This window comes from Halyomorpha halys, unplaced genomic scaffold (assembly GCF_000696795.3).
Source record: "Halyomorpha halys isolate HHAL.00 unplaced genomic scaffold, Hhal_1.1 Scaffold1092.1, whole genome shotgun sequence".
Taxonomy (NCBI): Eukaryota; Metazoa; Arthropoda; class Insecta; order Hemiptera; family Pentatomidae; genus Halyomorpha; species Halyomorpha halys.
Window position 1 is genome coordinate 79,327 of NW_027105065.1, and position 17,105 is coordinate 96,431.

The 17,105-nt window shown below is 31.2% G+C and overlaps 1 protein-coding gene across 1 annotated transcript in view; it reads left to right on the top strand.

Annotated features, from left to right (window-relative positions):
- Positions 1-2,144: 2,144 nt before the first annotated feature.
- The window catches only part of LOC136795990 (glypican-5-like), a 46,647-nt gene continuing 31,686 nt past the window's right edge, over positions 2,145-17,105 (top strand). Inside the window, exon 1 of the mRNA XM_067048337.1 lies at positions 2,145-2,858. Coding sequence (XP_066904438.1) covers positions 2,145-2,858 — 714 coding nt within the window. The remainder of the gene's footprint in view (positions 2,859-17,105) is intronic.

Here is a 17,105-nt window from a genome sequence, read left to right on the forward strand (position 1 = left end):
CAACTTTATAAACCTTAAGTTATAGAGATAACTAATTATAAAAACAAGTATCTGAAATTGGAGAAATAAAAAACTACCAAATAGCACGAATGCATACCAGAATTATCACAATTTATGTAATCTTTATACTTTCCTGAGACTGGTTATCATTGCTCAAATAAAATAAAGTTTATACAATTTAAGTCTCAAAAAATGTATATTTCTTTTCAAGTCCAACGTTTCGAAAGTTGTATATAAAAATTAATAATAAATAAAATAAAAATAATAAATAAAAAAAAAATTAAAATCGAAGTGGAGTTATAATTTAGAAAGAAGGCGATATGCTTTTAAAAATTTAAACACTAATGTAATTTTAGCTTCCTCATCTGTGAGAGCTTCTGATAAATTTGTGGTCAGTCCTGTTTATTGTTGGCATATAGTGAGTACATTCTTCAAAGAACAATCTTTACTACACTCAGAACCACATCAAATTTAAGAAACTAAATGTAGGTTATTCTGCCCAGGTCAATAATTTTAGTCCAAAATTACCCTATTAAAACTTTTAATCGTAGTCAATTTACACCATTATACTTTATTACAACAATCTTATTACACTATTATACTTTGTGATAAAGTATAGTAGTGTAAATTGACTGTGATTAAAAGTTTAATTTATTGTGAAGATTTCACAAAATAGGGTAATTTTGGACTGAAATTATTGACCTGAGCAGTATGGACTGCATAAAGTTTTTTAAAATTGATGTGGTTCTAAATGTAAATTTAAGATTGTCTTTGAGGGTGGCCGAATTAGCCGACTTAGACTTATGAAGAAATATACATTTTTTTGAGACTTAAATTGTGTAAACTTTATTTTATTTAAGCAATGATAACCAGTCTCAAGAAAGTGTAAATATTAAATAAATTGTGATAATTCTGATATGCATTTGTGTTATTTGGTAGTTTTTTATATCTCCAATTTCAGATACTTATTTTTACAATTAGTTATCTCTATAGCTTAAGGTGTATAGCTAGTTGCTACATATATCATTCAATATACCAATCAATCAATGATCGAACATATACACAATACATATATTCACATAATATAACAAATCATTTTTTTCCCCTACCTTTTCCTTTAATAATCAATACTACACACTAAATACAAATATTTTATTTTATTATTATTTTTTTAATTTAATTTTTAATTTCATACCATGTTTCAATCAAAATTACTAAGACTGATCAGTAGTGCTCCCCCCTACATCAGTAACAAGAACTTACACTAAGACTTACGAACTGCCTACGTACAAACAACCATTAAATCAGTATATAAACGGTTTCACGACGCACTTCCAACACACACTAACCCTCTAATTCAAGGACTATCAACACTAGACTTAGCAGATACGAGACGACGTTTACGAAGGAGCTGGAATAGGGACTTTTTAAATTTCAATTTTAATGGAGAGGCATCATTGGATGACCTTAACCTTCATGCCTTCATGACTTTCTTTTTTCTCTCGCTCTCTCTCTACATCTCATTCGCTGGTTGTAAAAATATTTTTACAGTTGTGAATAAACTTAATAAAGTAAAAAAAAAAAAAAAAAAATTTCATACCATTTGACAATTTTTTTTCACTTTCATTTTTTCATTTGGCTTACACAACTTTATACTTAATCCATTATTTTATAATTTTTACTTCTATATTTTGTATCAACTGCTCATATACTTACATTTCTTATTATTTTAGTTTTAATTTTTATTTATTTGGATGTAAAAGTTTTATTTATCATAATAATTTTTTATATTGTTTATTTCCTTGTTATACTATGTTTTATCCTGTTTATTGATAATTAAAACCTTCTTCAACTTAGGTCGAAACGTCGGCAAACCTTGAAAAATAATTTTCATCTATTAGTGGATTATTTTCATTAACAGCATCTTAAAAATTAAAAACTTTATTACTTATTTGGCAACCTTTTTATTTTGATTGCATTTTATTTTATTTTGTTATTAATTTTTAAAAATTATATATTGCTTACAGTTACTCATTATATAACATTAACTAATTTTTGCATTTACTTTTTCAGGAGAGGTTGACCGGTTGACCAACTTCAGTGAAGTGAAAACGCTGGAGATGTTCTCCTCCGTCTACAAAGACATGGTGTCCAGTGCAATAGCTCCCACTAAGGAGCTGTACTCCTCGCTGAAGGAGTACCTCAAGGGAGGCCTCAAGATCCCCACTGACCTCCCCCAAGCCATTCCAAGCGAGGACTCCACCGTCCTCAGGTCTATCGTGTTTCGCTTCTTTGATAAGCTCTTCCCGTTGGTCTACCAGAAGACCGTTCATTACATGAGTAGTAAGAACACCACCATATCTCCCGAGTACGCCGAGTGCCTCAGCAACTCTACGAGCTACATCCGACCATTCGGCCTGTTCCCCGAAGAGATGTCGGGACAGGTGGCTAAGGCCTACGAGACCACCAAGGTCCTCCTTCAGGCCCTGTCCCTAGGCATAGAGGTCCTCAACGTCACCGACCAGGTTATGTCGGCCACTCCCGAGAACACGGAGTCCTGCAGGGAGGCGTTGCTTCGCCTCTACTACTGCCCCAAATGCCTCGGACTCCCTGGCAGGATCAAACCCTGCAATGGGTACTGCCTCAACGTCATGAGAGGCTGTCTCACCCAGCAGAGGACGACAGAGCTGGACCTGCCGTGGTCCAACTTCTTGTTGGAAGTCGAGACCCTAGTCAGGCATATCAACGACAGTGCTCCCAAGACATCGGTCATCAACCATCTGCTCCTCTCCTTCAGCACCTCAATCTCGGATGCAATCATGTACGCCACCATGAATGGACCTGATCTCGAAAAAAAGGTAATAATTTATTTAAATATTTTTATATATAGAATTTTGGGAAACAAATAGGTTATTTAGAAAAGAGAAAAAAATGTTTTAAATAGAAGCTATTGTCATATATAGAGGATCTTTTGAATTTTTCATTTTAAAATCACAACTTGAATGAATTTTTCTCTAAAAATAAACGAATTTAAAGTTGTCTGACAACCAAAAAAAAAAAAAAAAAAAAAAAACCTTTGCATTTATGATAGGTCTACTCAAAAGCAAAGCTAATTTATCCTTTCGGAATCAGAATATCAGTTATCTTTGGATTGTAATTAATTGATAGACTTCGCTAGTAAAGTCTACGGAGATCATTATTTATATATCATGGTTCTATAATGAATGACAATCAAGAATGAGAAAAATATACTAAGGTTTCAAATAAGTGTCCAACTTCTATCAAACATTTATAAAAACTAAGGAAATTGTTTCAATGCTTCATGATCATGCCGAATTTAAACGAGTTGAAAAAGGATTAATTTGGTATTCCAAGTATATGTTATGGAAAATGAGCTCTTCAATTGCAAGAAAAAATTGTAATCCTTTGATTACTTTGCAAATCTTTATTCTGAATTATAAACTAGTTTTTGAATTGAGAAAAGAATCCCAGATTTTTTTCTTGAATTCTAAATCGTTTCTAGGCCTTTCTTTAAAAGAGTTCCATTACAGGGAATGAAATTTATGTTGGTCGGGACGGTGTGATTACAGAATATATTCCGTTATATTTTCTAGCCTCTATCTCTTTGCTTTAAGCCCCAAACGAATCTCATTCTCTTCTTTTATAAACTTAACCTCTCTTATTTTATTCTTCTTTAAGTATATATAAATATATATCTTTTAATTTTTTTTTTTTATAATTAAGTATATATTATTATCATAGAACGCTTTATACGTAATATTGTGTTGTGCTATACCGTGAAACCAGATTTACGCAAGTCCTAATGTAAATTTACATTTATATAAATTGTTTTCGTTTATTCTGTAATTTGCTCAGTTCTTTAATTTGTGGGTATAAGTCAGTACTAGTAGATAAGGAGCTAGCGGAGAAGTAGATAAATATAAAAATGACTTGTTTTTTAAGTAGGTTTAAGTAAATTATAGGAAACAATAATTGTATTTTTCTCCTTCTTCTTATATATTCTTGAATTTTATTTATCCGATACATAAAGTTTTGAAAATTATGCTAATAATATACAAATATTATTAAAGAACCGATTGATTAAATGTAGACAATGAATGCAAAGATTTTTTTTTACAGTTATCACTGCATTTCCACTATGTGTTGGTTGGATAAATTCAATTTCATCTAGGCTTCATAAACTATTAAGTGGTTTTCATTTTGTTCCATATTCTACGACTAGGCAATCTGCCCTGTGGTTTGCATTACTAGCGTGGCTTGAAGTCAGGAACAAATTGTTATAGTCTGGACTGCGTATACGGAATAGGGAATTTTAGGCCTTTCATATTTGGGTAGTGGTAACAGTGAGGAATTCGCCAAGAATTTCCCTTGGGTGGTGCGGTGTATCCCCCGCCAAGGGGTTGGTCAGATCCTAAGTTTTGCCTATTTGCTCTAACATGGGAATATTAAATTTTAGAGGTTTCTTTTCAAGTTAAAGCACTTATTGGATTATATTATAACATTTGGTTATAATATAATTTTTATAGACACTTCAATTGCATTTGAAGTGTCTATAAAAATTATATTATAACATTTGGTAAAGTTTCATTGATTTATAAAATTGAGGATTTTGGTCGTATAATACGGTAGTTGTCAAAATGAAAAACTTTTGTTAATTACAATGTTTTAAGTTCATACCGGAGTCACCTGCGATAACTTAATGTTTAACATATTTCTCTTAAGAAAACAATTTATAAAATCATCTTAAAAAAAAAGTATTAAAAAAATTTATAATTAAATATAAAAAAAACAGTTATCGTGTTTTACGACCGAACGCTCCATTTATACGTTATTGAATTTTTTAAAACATAGAGTTTTATACTTAATTAATTGTAAACAACTTTATTTTTGTTAGTTTTTCAAGTAATAATCTTTATTATTTGTTGTTGTAACATTTCAATTTTGTTTTCATTTCTGAACTTCTATGAGTTATGCAAATTTATTTCTTAATGTTTTCCGGTTTGACTGTTTATCCGATTATCATTTTAAAGTTGATTTTTTTTTCGTATTAATAATTTTAATTTTAATAAATTTTCTGTGTACGTGAGTCTATTTGTGAACAGCAGATCTCAAAAATTAATAGTCGTACGAAACTACACGATTAAGGTGGTTATAGACCTGGGATGTGACAGAAACTGTTTCACTAAAATCAATCTACCGGAACTATTAATAGAATAATTTATAGAAAAAAAAATCTATTCTATAAAGTAGTACAGAATCGATTTTTCACATTTTTCAATTTTTTTTTTAGCTAACAACTTTGATTAACCTCGGTGATTCAATTAGCAGTTTAACAGTTCTTATTCTTAGCAATAATATACAATCTATAAATACAAAATATTTAAAAAATATGAATAACTGTATGAGAAAATAGATAAATCCGATGTTAACGAGAAATACCGAGGCCACATGGAATTTTTTTGCAATCGCATTACTCCTTAGTTATCTTTTTTTAAATTTACAGAATAAATGTCTTAGCTAACCATCTTAATAGGTGGGCCAATAATTCGTACACTATGATCTGCTAAATAGTTCAGTCTATCTCATATAAATCCAATTATTGCCAATTTCAAGCTCAAGGAAATTTAAGTGTCATCAATATATTTTTCTTTTTTATCGCGTAGGAAAAAAAATACAGTTTCCTAATGAAACTACGGTCTCAATAACTGAAACTTATGAACGTAATTTTCCTAAAATGATTACCTACAAGGCTGAAGAACTGTGGCTTGGCATCAAGTGACAGAACCACATGGTTAAAATTAAAAATCTGCTAATTTTCATGACATTCTCATGGCAGTGGTACAGAGTTTAAATCCGTTCAAAACCATTACTTTCCCATAAATATCCTACTAGTCAAAAAGTAACACCAATTTAATGGTAATGAATTCGAGAAACACTATTTTTTGCAGTCCTTCCTCGAACATTTGTGTTTATCTTCATATTACAATTTGTTATAAATATGTTGTAATGCTTTGGCATCTTTATCGTATTAATGCTTATCTATGACGAATTAAGTAAATTACTCAAAACTGATATTATTATTAACATTACTGGCTATGTTTTGAACTGTGATTATTAAGAATCCATGTTCATGGACAAATATTTAAAACATTTCAATCAAGTGAATTGCAGGAGGCTAGTTGCCCTTGAACAGGGAAGCAATAAATTGGTTATTGTTACAATTTTTATTCACTAAGGCGAATCGAGATTGCTATTCGGTTCCGGACGGATAACTATTCAATAAAAGCTAAATTGCATAATAGCCCTGTTGAGTTATTGCATGCCCTCCTTCCAAGACACTCAATTGAAATGGCCAACTCTTTAAATAGATTGTGACCCAACAGAGTGTCAATTATCAACCAGTATCTACCGTTTAAATATTTTTTTATGAATATAAACGAGATTTGTTAAATTAATTTTCAAATACCTATCAAATAATTTAACATAAAATATACACTTTGGATTTATACAAAAAATAAAGTTTTCTTTTCCTTACAAACTCTTTCCTTTTTATCTCCAGGATCTAGTTGCTTGCTTTAATAAAGATTAATTAACAAAATTATAAAGAGCTTTAATTAAGGAGAAGTATTTGGATCTCGTTAGAGCGCACTGATTTTAGGTGGAAATATGGAAAGTATTTCATCCAAATTTAATTTATGTTATTAGACCGATATATATATATATTTAACCCTAGATATCATATTTTTTTTAGTATCTTTTTAAATTTTGTTTGTTATAATTATTGTTATCAATAATAACAATATTAATTTTTAATCATTTAATAGAAATTATCATAATTTTAAAATCATTAATTTTCTTTTCTTTTCTTTTTCTTTAGTTTAGTATGTATATTTGGTATGAATGAATTATTATAACCCTAAAACCTTTTTGCTCTTGGTTGTGGTAGTTTGTATCATTCTTTAATAAAACCTATTATTAAATATAAAAAAAAAAAAAAAAGATATACAGAAAGTTTCTTATAATGCGAAAAATTCTAGAATGGGCAAAATTCTACAAGATATAGCAAATAAGCTACACAAGTCAACTCGCTATAGTGAGAATATGTTTCCTTCTTTATTTTGAAACAAAATGGCGCCAAATCACAAAAACAAAAAGTTGTTGTTTAAAGGCATAAAACCTTTTGGTCATCAACGCCTATGGTATGTTATTATGATTAAGTTACAAACACCACACACGCACTCACACACATTCACGTGATTCAAAAAAAGGTAAAAGAGGAATGTGATAAAATTGTAAAAATTAATGCTTTTTTTATTGTTGGCAAATAGTTAGTACATTCTTTGAAATAAGTTTTTTTTCGTGAGAATGGACTGACAATATTGGCATGTTAGAGTAGGCAGTTTTCTGATCAGTTGAGAGTGCATAAGGAGATTATTCTCAAGGGGGTCAGAGCAACTTCCTTCCTACGGCAGCTGCGATAGGATGTCGACCATGGTTTTACTGGTCTTTTTATTTCTTTTAATTTATTCGGAGAGCTTTCATTCCACATGGCCTGCCATCTTTCCGATATTTCTATTTTGAGAGGTCTACTGAGTTCTGATGGAGTAAGAACGGCGGTGCCGCGGCCAGGAAGCGTGAGTGCCTCTCTGGCAGCTTTGTCTGCAAGCTCGTTGCCAACAATGCCAATGTGGCTTGGGGCCCATATGAGATATGGATTTACCTTCTTGTGATAGTTTTAGGAGAAAAGATTGTATTCTTATGATGAGTGGATGTTCATGGTACATGTTTCTCAAACTTTTTATAGAGCTAAACGAATCTGGGATAATTATAATCTATATGGCGGTGTATATTGAACATAACTTATGTAATTTAAATTTGTGATTTGAATCACGTGCAACGAAAGATGAGGCAGTAGAGTTGTCTGATGTGGAACCATTAGTGTATTTCAAAAAATGTTCCGGAATATTTCTAGAAGACGGGACAACCGTTCTTATACTCAACAAATCTGGTGTTATTTTTGTGCATAAAGGACAGATGTAGCATTGTTATAGGTTGTTTTAGAGTCCAAGGTGGGTTCTGAATTTTAAGCTTCAGTATCGGAATTACTTTAAGTGTTGAGATACCAGAGTGTTTCTTTGTGCCAAAGGAAGTGTTGGGTTTGGTTTCTGCCAAAAGAAGAATTTAGATGGGAAAATATATTTGTAAGTTGGATGCTTTGCTTGTTGAAATAATTTATGGCTAGTTGTCTCGTAAATGATAAAGGAAAAACAAAATGTTTTTTAATTCAATTTTTATTGAACATTTTGCAAGACCAGTTCTTTTGGAATTGGGGGACTTAAAACATGTATTTCCGTCAAAAAATCGAATTAGAAATTTCCACGATTTTCCTTTACTGTATATTATATATATATAGGTAGTTGAATGAGACCAGAGTAGACTTAATGGATAATGATTTCTAAAATATTTTAAAATTTTTTTTTAAAGTTTTATAATTGAAAATAAAAAAAATATATATTTAGATCATTTTGAGACGATGCAATAATGAGTGTTATTTAATAACAATAATTTAATAAATTTACGGCCCTTACTTAAATAATCCTGAAGCATGATTTTTCACTAATGAAATAGAATGAATTTATGAGAAATATTAAAAACGATAATGACATTTTCTTGGAGAAGCTTTTACTAATAACTCTCCCAAGAGCTTACTTAATGTCTGATTTATTTTTAATCTGAGACGCGGCAATGAAGGGGTGCCAAAAGTCGTGTAAATAGCAGTTCATGGCTGTTCAGCCTGTTTCAATTCCACATCATCCACAAAATTAATTCAACAAAATTATTATCCTTTTTTAAACCATCGGTCCGCCTAACCTATCTGTTTCCTAATATTGTTATAATATGTAACCTGCTAATAACACAATCGTTGTACTTTTTATATTTATTAAACTTTCTTTCTTCTTTATGCTGGATGTTGTTATTTTCACGTACTAACATTATGTTTACCAACCAAAATCGAAATTTTTAAACTTAGAACGAACTCACCAATCAACGTTTCAAACGAGACCATTCACACCGACCTACACATTCCGATTGTAACGGACCACATTTATATGACTTACAAACGGTTTCACAACATACTACGTGGACATTTCTATAAATTTGTACGACAGACAACAAATTACATCCCTGACCTAACTCGGCGTAGGCTGATGAGAAGTTGGATGAGGGGGAGGGGGGGGACTAGATTTACAGGTGCAAATAAAAAATTTAAAAGATAAAAAAAAAATATTTGCGTTGTAGAAATTTGTATCTAATAAATTTAGAGTAATAAAACTTTTAGTCGTACTATAAAACTACGAGTACTAGGAGTAAACTAATGTAACTCCCACAAATTTGGGGTCCAGTTTTTAAGCTTTATACTTCCTCTACACTGTTTCGATTTGAAAAATTACAATTGAACTACAGCTTCTAAAAAGGACTAAACTCAAAAATTTAGAACAGGATTTTACAACATCTTTCTGACCTAATGCGTAGTCTAACCTGGCTAGAAAATATAAGAAGATACGAAGATAGCAATGAATCCGTACTTAACGAAGCTCTCATATATCAAATCTAAAAATATGTTTATTTGGTTTTCCTTGCTGTACCCCTGAAAAGTTATAACTCGAGACTGGATTTTCGTGCTGTAAAAAAAATAACGAAAACAGTGTAAAATAAAACAAAAAAATGTCCAAAATAGTACAGTAAAAACTCAAAATGTTAATAAAACACCTATTTCTAAATTAAACCTATTTCTAAAAATTCTACAATAATCAATTTTATTGTTTTATTCGTGATATTTATACACCGAAAATTTAGCGAAACTAGACTGAATTACATTAAACTCTATATTTATACAAACATACATAAAAGCTTGAACTACTCTGATTAAAGACCTTAAATTTTGTCCACAATAGAAGACCTATGAGAAAACAAATAATAAATGATCTTATATTCATATTATGAAGGCTGGAATTCAATTTTTCATCTTCTAAAAACTTAATAATTTCACTAAATAATATTTAATTTATTTTGTTCTAAGAACTTTTCATTTGTAAAAAAAACAAAAACTGAACTGCTTTCCTTTAAGCCATAGATTGCTCAGGTACCCACTTTACAGATAATGAGTTTTGGTTCTGAGTTTCTTGAGCTTTGACTGAACTACAGTGCAATGAATCAATATTTTTACATTATATTAGGTTTTGTGTTAAACATTAACATTTATTTCATATGTTACTGTATATACTGGATGAAAACCCGGTTCATTGTTATAGATGTTTATGAAACTGTGTGAACGCTAGCTGTTATAGGGTTGTAAGGAACGATCGGTTTGACGACGTTGTGGAGTCTATTGCAGTGGAGGTCCCCGCTAAATTTATACGTTCCCTGACCTCACCCAATGCTCGCCAAAACTGTCATCTTGTAGACCACTATATCTATTTGTGATCCTTGCTAATTAAACATTAGTACCCTGCCTAATTATTCTAAAATATGATTAATTGTACATATAAAATGTAAATAACATTGAAAACAAAATAATCAAATGTGAAATATTAATATTGAAATGTTCTGGGAGTGTCACTTTTAAAATATGAATAAATTCACTGCCGATTTATTAGATAATTAGTAAATCAGTCATTAAAATAGTAAGTAATTTTAATTTGAAAACTTGGACTAATTATCCCGCAAGATTAATCATGCACGGTGTTTTGTTAATAACACTTCTAATGGTTTAAATTTTTTTAAAGTTATTTTTTATCACCAGTAAGCGGTTACGTCTTTTCAAAAACTGTTTTCAGTGTCCACATACAGACACTGACGGAGACCATTTTGCGAGTCTTGTTTTTTTTTTGGATTCAGAGGACCTCCAAACATTTATTTTCTTCCAAAACCCGAATTCTAAATTGTTCATATGACTATTCTTTGTTATAAGTATTGGAGTCATCTATTTATGAAAAGTTTGTCTTGGGCTAAGATTGAAGGGGTTTAGAGTAAAGGATATAAGGGTGGGTACCTACTGCTTGAGGGCGAGCGAACGTGGTAATTTGTAAATATATTTTTTATAGCAAAAGATAGATTTAGTTATTGCTTAGGAATAAATAATGGGAATTCTATATGAATGCTGTGGATTAGATGATGTTTATAATAAAATCATCAATGTTTATTAAGAAAATTCGTTTCAATTATTTGAATAGTCTTTCGGAATAGTGCAATATATCTTTTATACAAATGAAAATTAACTGAACATTCCCTGATACTGATAAGAAAAATAAAATGCGTAGCAGCGTAATCATTCACCTAAGGCACGCCGACCATCTTAAACTTTGTTAGTTATCGGAGGGTTTGCTGGTCGTTGAGAGTAATCAACTGAATAATGAATGAGACGGCGCCATGGATTGCCATGATGAGCCACACATCTGGAATAATAATTATATGGTAATCATCTGTCATCCGACCTGCTCAGGGGCACTCATCACCGACCGAGTAAACTTCGCGTCTGCTTCTTGAGCTTTTCTAGAATGGTAAACTTCAAAGCAACTAGAAATTTCATGTTCATAATTATTGGTTTTATACCGATAAATCAACAGTAAAGCAATTATAATTTTTTTATTACTTAAATATTGGGTTATTCAGCAGGGACATTATTTGACAGCTTATACCATCCATGTTTATAGACAAATGAGTAAGTAGGCGCTCTGCACTTGTCTATATCAGTCGCTAGATTGATAAACAGCGTGCTGAAATATAATTTTATACGGTTGTAATTGAATCGCTGAATATTAAATTGAAGTCATCCTCACTATCGCATCCTATTTGACGCATCGGTCAACTCCAGAGGCTGGCCAGAGATTTAAGAAGCAGCATAATGGGTAGAGTTAGTTGCTATAAAAAGTGAAGTCAAAAGGGCGGGCCTAATGAACACCGGAGGCGTGGCAGAGGAGTTGGGATGGAGGATCGGCCTATTATCACGGGCTTCCTTCTGTCCCTGTCGCTCGCCCTCAAGCAGTAGTTACCCACACTTATATCCTTTACTCTAAACCCCTTCAATCTTGGCCCAAGACAAACTTTACATAACATTGGTAGAATTTTCAATGAATTTCTTGTTTAAACTACGAAATTTCTCGAGTATAGCGTAGTGGATTTTCATTGTAGATGGACCAAATTATTGAAAATAGTGTTTATTACATTTTACATTTAGTTCATATTTGAGATTAGATAATTATTTTTTCTCATAATTATATAAATTAGGGTAATTCCTGTTTGCCACTACGTAAGCCTGGACACTAGGGCGTGGCTTACATTTTGTCTTCAAAGGAAAATGGTGCATGCCACTCTCCTATTTACGCCGAATTGGTCATTTGAATGTCGCGGTATTCCATACATGATGTCGACGAGTAAGTCTTTAATAAAAGAATACATTAACTAATTGCAAATGATCAATGTTTTTTATTTAGGTAATTATTTTTAGTGTCAATATTATTCACTAGCAAGAAAATCCTTAATTACATAAATGTTCATGTCAAAAATTACAATAGGCTTATGTACTTCTGGATTTTACTTGAGATAAAAATATATATATATATTTTATGATGAGGCGTTGACCGTAGATAATATATATGAGGAAAAGATGGTTAGGGGTACGGTCAGAAAATAACACAAATAAGTTGAGAGAACTAAATAGCGCCAACGTTTCGGCTAGAGTTTCTAGCCTTCATCAGGGCTAAGAACAAAGAGCTTCAACAACCATTGAATACTAAAAAAGTAAAAATAAAAAGTATAAGTAGAATGATACAAGTAAATAATTATACATAATGAAATAATTATTTATCTGTTATAATTATTAATTATAGTGTTATTTACTGACCGCAACCCCAACGATCTTCTTATCATTTTTCTTTTCTCATTTATTTATTTTTTTACCAGGAAATCTTCCGATTCTTACAATAACGAAAGATAAACCTGACTCGTGGAATATTGTTAATATTTATCTCTGTTTTCCAAAGGAATAATTCTTTCCTCTTAGTTGCTCTGCCTCGTTTTGCCTCTCAAAGTTAGTGCTGTTAATCGGATTGCTTATAAGTATGAAATAATAATGTTGATGACTCATCTTAAGCTGGGAAACAGAGAAATTTAATATTGTATTGCTCTCGTACAGGGAAAGGCTTCATCTTTCTCATTATGATTCCCTGCCATTATTAATTCTGCCACTTTCCATTTATTAATTTTTATGTTTCTACAAAAGGTTCCCTAATACTAATTTATATATTATTGTACAGCTTTCCATAAACTGATGAGCCAGCTACCTTGATTTAGGTAGTAAAAAAAGCTGTTTTTTTCTCAAATTTTTGGTTTTTTTTTTTTTTTGCGCACACACACACATACACTGATATATATCTGTTTGATAATATTAGCCAGTAATTTTGAAATATAGTGCTAAGTGTTGTACCGAGGGGCTTTTCGCCATTAAAAAAAATTAAAGAAATTGATTCTTCCTCAGTTAAAAAACTAACGCTGGTTCGATGGTGTGTCTCAATTTAAATTTAAATCTAAATAAAAACAAGAAATAGTGGATAATGGTTATAGGGACCAGAAAAGAATTCGTAGAATCCAAAAAATATAAATATTTATATATGTAAAATAATATAGGGTTTTCTCATAAACATTTATAAAGATTATATGAATTGAGCCATTAAAAAATAATAATAATAAAAATAAACAAAAATTAGAGAAAAGTAAATAAAAAACGTTTCCAATTGATGAGATTAAACGTAGTTTGTAATAATTGAAAGAAACATCAGAATAAAATATATAAATTGATTCTCTAGATAAATGATAAACAATGGAAAAAATATCTTAACTAAGTTTTATGAAAGTGGAAAGATAAAAAAAAAAAAAAATAGCTTTTTTTTGGAGGAAATGATAAATAAATTGCTTTGAATGAGATGTAAATAAATGTACAATTATAATTAAACACATTAAATATGGACCTTATGATTTGATGCATATTGTGTGAATAAGGTGAGAGATGATTTAAAGTCAGTAAATCATTATCAATAAAATCCCTGTTGGTAACCTGCCATCTAGATTGCCTTCATTGATCGATCAATATTATTAGTTATGGATCGATATGTGCATGTCGGTTTGGGTTCCGTTGATCAACAGGTCTTGAAGTGTCCAGGATATCTTCTACAGTCATAGAGATCCTGCGTCAGCGGGCGAGAATAGTTGATACCACCAAGCTGCTACATTATGCTACAAAACGTCGCTGTAGACCGATTACAAGACTGTTATCTGTTCCTTCTGGAATAATGGAACAATCCTTTTGAAGTTAAGATAGCACTTTTCCATTAACACAATAACACTTACATGAACTAAACACTACAATAAAGTATTTTACATATCTAAGCGTTAAAAGCTGTTTTAACATTTAAAAAATGAAACATAAAAAGAAAAAATCGTGTAGTGCCAATAGAGCCAACTGAAATGTTCAATTTAAAAATTCAAAATAAAATTGTTCTATCTGGCCTTAACTTATTATAATATGCAAAAGTTGATTTCTGGTCGTATTAAAGTAATAATTCTAAGATAATGTTATAGCCGCCGATTGATTTATTAATTTAGTTTTAAGGAGTTAGCAAAGCAGTCGAAGCGGAATATATAACGGAACATTAGGAGAAAATTGTAGCCGAATTACTTTCTTTTAATAATTTAATGACTTCAAACCTAAGTACTCTAAAAGTTTCCTAAATATAGAAGATCCCACTTCCCCCTGACTTACTAAGTTTTATACTGGGAAAATCTTGAACTTCTAAAAGCAAGGGATGAATAAAGTAGAGAACACATAAAAGTAGGCCTAAGTCTGAAAGTTTTACCGGATCCCGAACCATTCCAAGTCGATTGGAAAAAGCAGATCCTGTCTGTCCACCCTTACCATTTTCGATATTTTTGTTATATATTTTTTTGTAATTAAATATTGTTATTAAATCAATAAAAAAAAAATGCCTTACATCAGGTTTGTATAACCCAACTTCATTTAAATATCTTTGGAAATTTGGTTTAAGTATGTATTGGTGCATGTATATTTATTTGGTTTATGTTTATGTACTATATTCGGCCAAACATATAAGCGATGCATGGAATTCTATATCCAACCAAAATATGGACTTCACATTGGTTATGTATTCTTTAATTTGTTTTAACTTTTAACTAGAATTTAATCGAGAGGTATTTACGATTTTTTTTTTAATGTAATTGACAACTGTACAAAATAATACAATAGGTAAATATGTTGTATGTTTCATATACACTTGAAAATCTTGGGAAGGAACCGTGGCCATCTTCTTTTCAGACGCCTCGGAGGATTATCAGGGATTGTTAAGGATGAAAGATTAAGAATTAATGGGTTAGGATGGTTAAGGAGTTTGGAATGAAAAGACGCGTATCTGTTTTGGGTCAAATCTGCAACGAATGGGATGTTAAGGTCTTTGTGAATGAGTTTATTTGTGACATAATAAGGAGCATCAATGATTTTACGTAGGATTTTGGATTGTAACGATTGGATGCGGGAAGAATTTGATGGTTTAATGGAGCCCCAGAGCTCAATTCCATATGTCCAAATTGGACTGATTATCGTAGTGTATACTAATTTTTTGTAGTGAATGGGAAGTTTAGAGCGTTTGTGAAGTAAGTGTTGTAACAATCGGAATCTACGAGCAGTTTCTTGTCGTTTCAGTCTTGTGTGTGGATTCCAAGTAAGTCTCTTTTCAAGATGGAGTCCTAAGTATCGAATCTGTTCAACAGGTGTTAGTGGAGTATTTAGAAAGGATACCGTAGGACAGGAGGGCAGAGGTTTACGACGGAGAGTAGAGGTGATCTGGGATTTGTGAGGATTTATTTTGATTCTCCAGTTTTACACCATTCTTCAATAGATGTTATGTGTGCCGGTAGGGTTTGTGATGAATTAGATGGGTCGTTGTTTACAGAAAGTATACATGTGTCATCAGCGTATGTTGTTAGGACTGTATTAGGGTGGGTTGGGATGGTTTATCGGTAGTAAGTTTAGAGTTATATACAGTACAATACCATAATTTTATGCTTAATTAAAAAATAAAATAAAAAAGTTTTTAGTTTATGACAGTTTATGATTTACAACATACTCCTAGACCGAATTAATAAGTTATAGTTTGTTGTTTATTAAGAAATTAAGGCGTAAAACCCACTGGTCATCAACGCATCAATAAGTTATAGTAATCATTCAACACAGAATTAAATCGGTTTAATTTTTCGCTAGATTGCATTTTTGAAGAGTTAGAGTTGTAAAAGAAAAACAAATAGCAATTAAATAGGAGTTTTATAACCACCAGACACGCGTATCTGTATTGGTTTGGTAGAAAATAATTTATAAAAATTATTTGTATTACTTCTAACTTACCACTTTTTTTTCACTGACATCCTTTGGAAAAATCTAATTAAGTAGGTGTTGTACTAGGATCAATACTTCTTCCTCTGTTTCATGTCGTATTAAGCAAACTGTCGAAGCCCATGTTACTAACAATCTTGTCACAACCCATGCATACAAGTCCCAGTCTGATAGAATATCATTTCTACCTTTCAGACTGCTTCTTCGATGTTCACTTGTCGATAAGCTGTAATTTAATATTTAGGTATTTGTTCATTATCCTGTATTGCAAATGCTTACCTTATTGATCAGATGGCGAAACTTCTTCAAACATTACGTAAAGTATATATGACATTTGAGAAGGAATTAATTCCGATTCCATTTGCTAATTAATATTGTGCATTCCGATAATAAATCATTATGGCCCATTGTAAATGTAAGGAAAAAAATAATTTTTACTGGGTAATGGTTATTTATTGATGTCAATGCGAGTTTAGTTACAGATGGGGACCAACAATCAACAAGTCCCCTATTCCACTACCATCTAAATTATTTATTATATGAATTTGTGGAATCAGGGAACTCATTCAGGGAAATTCGTTGAACCTTCAATAAGCACGTTAAAGCCAACTAACTATATTTACTC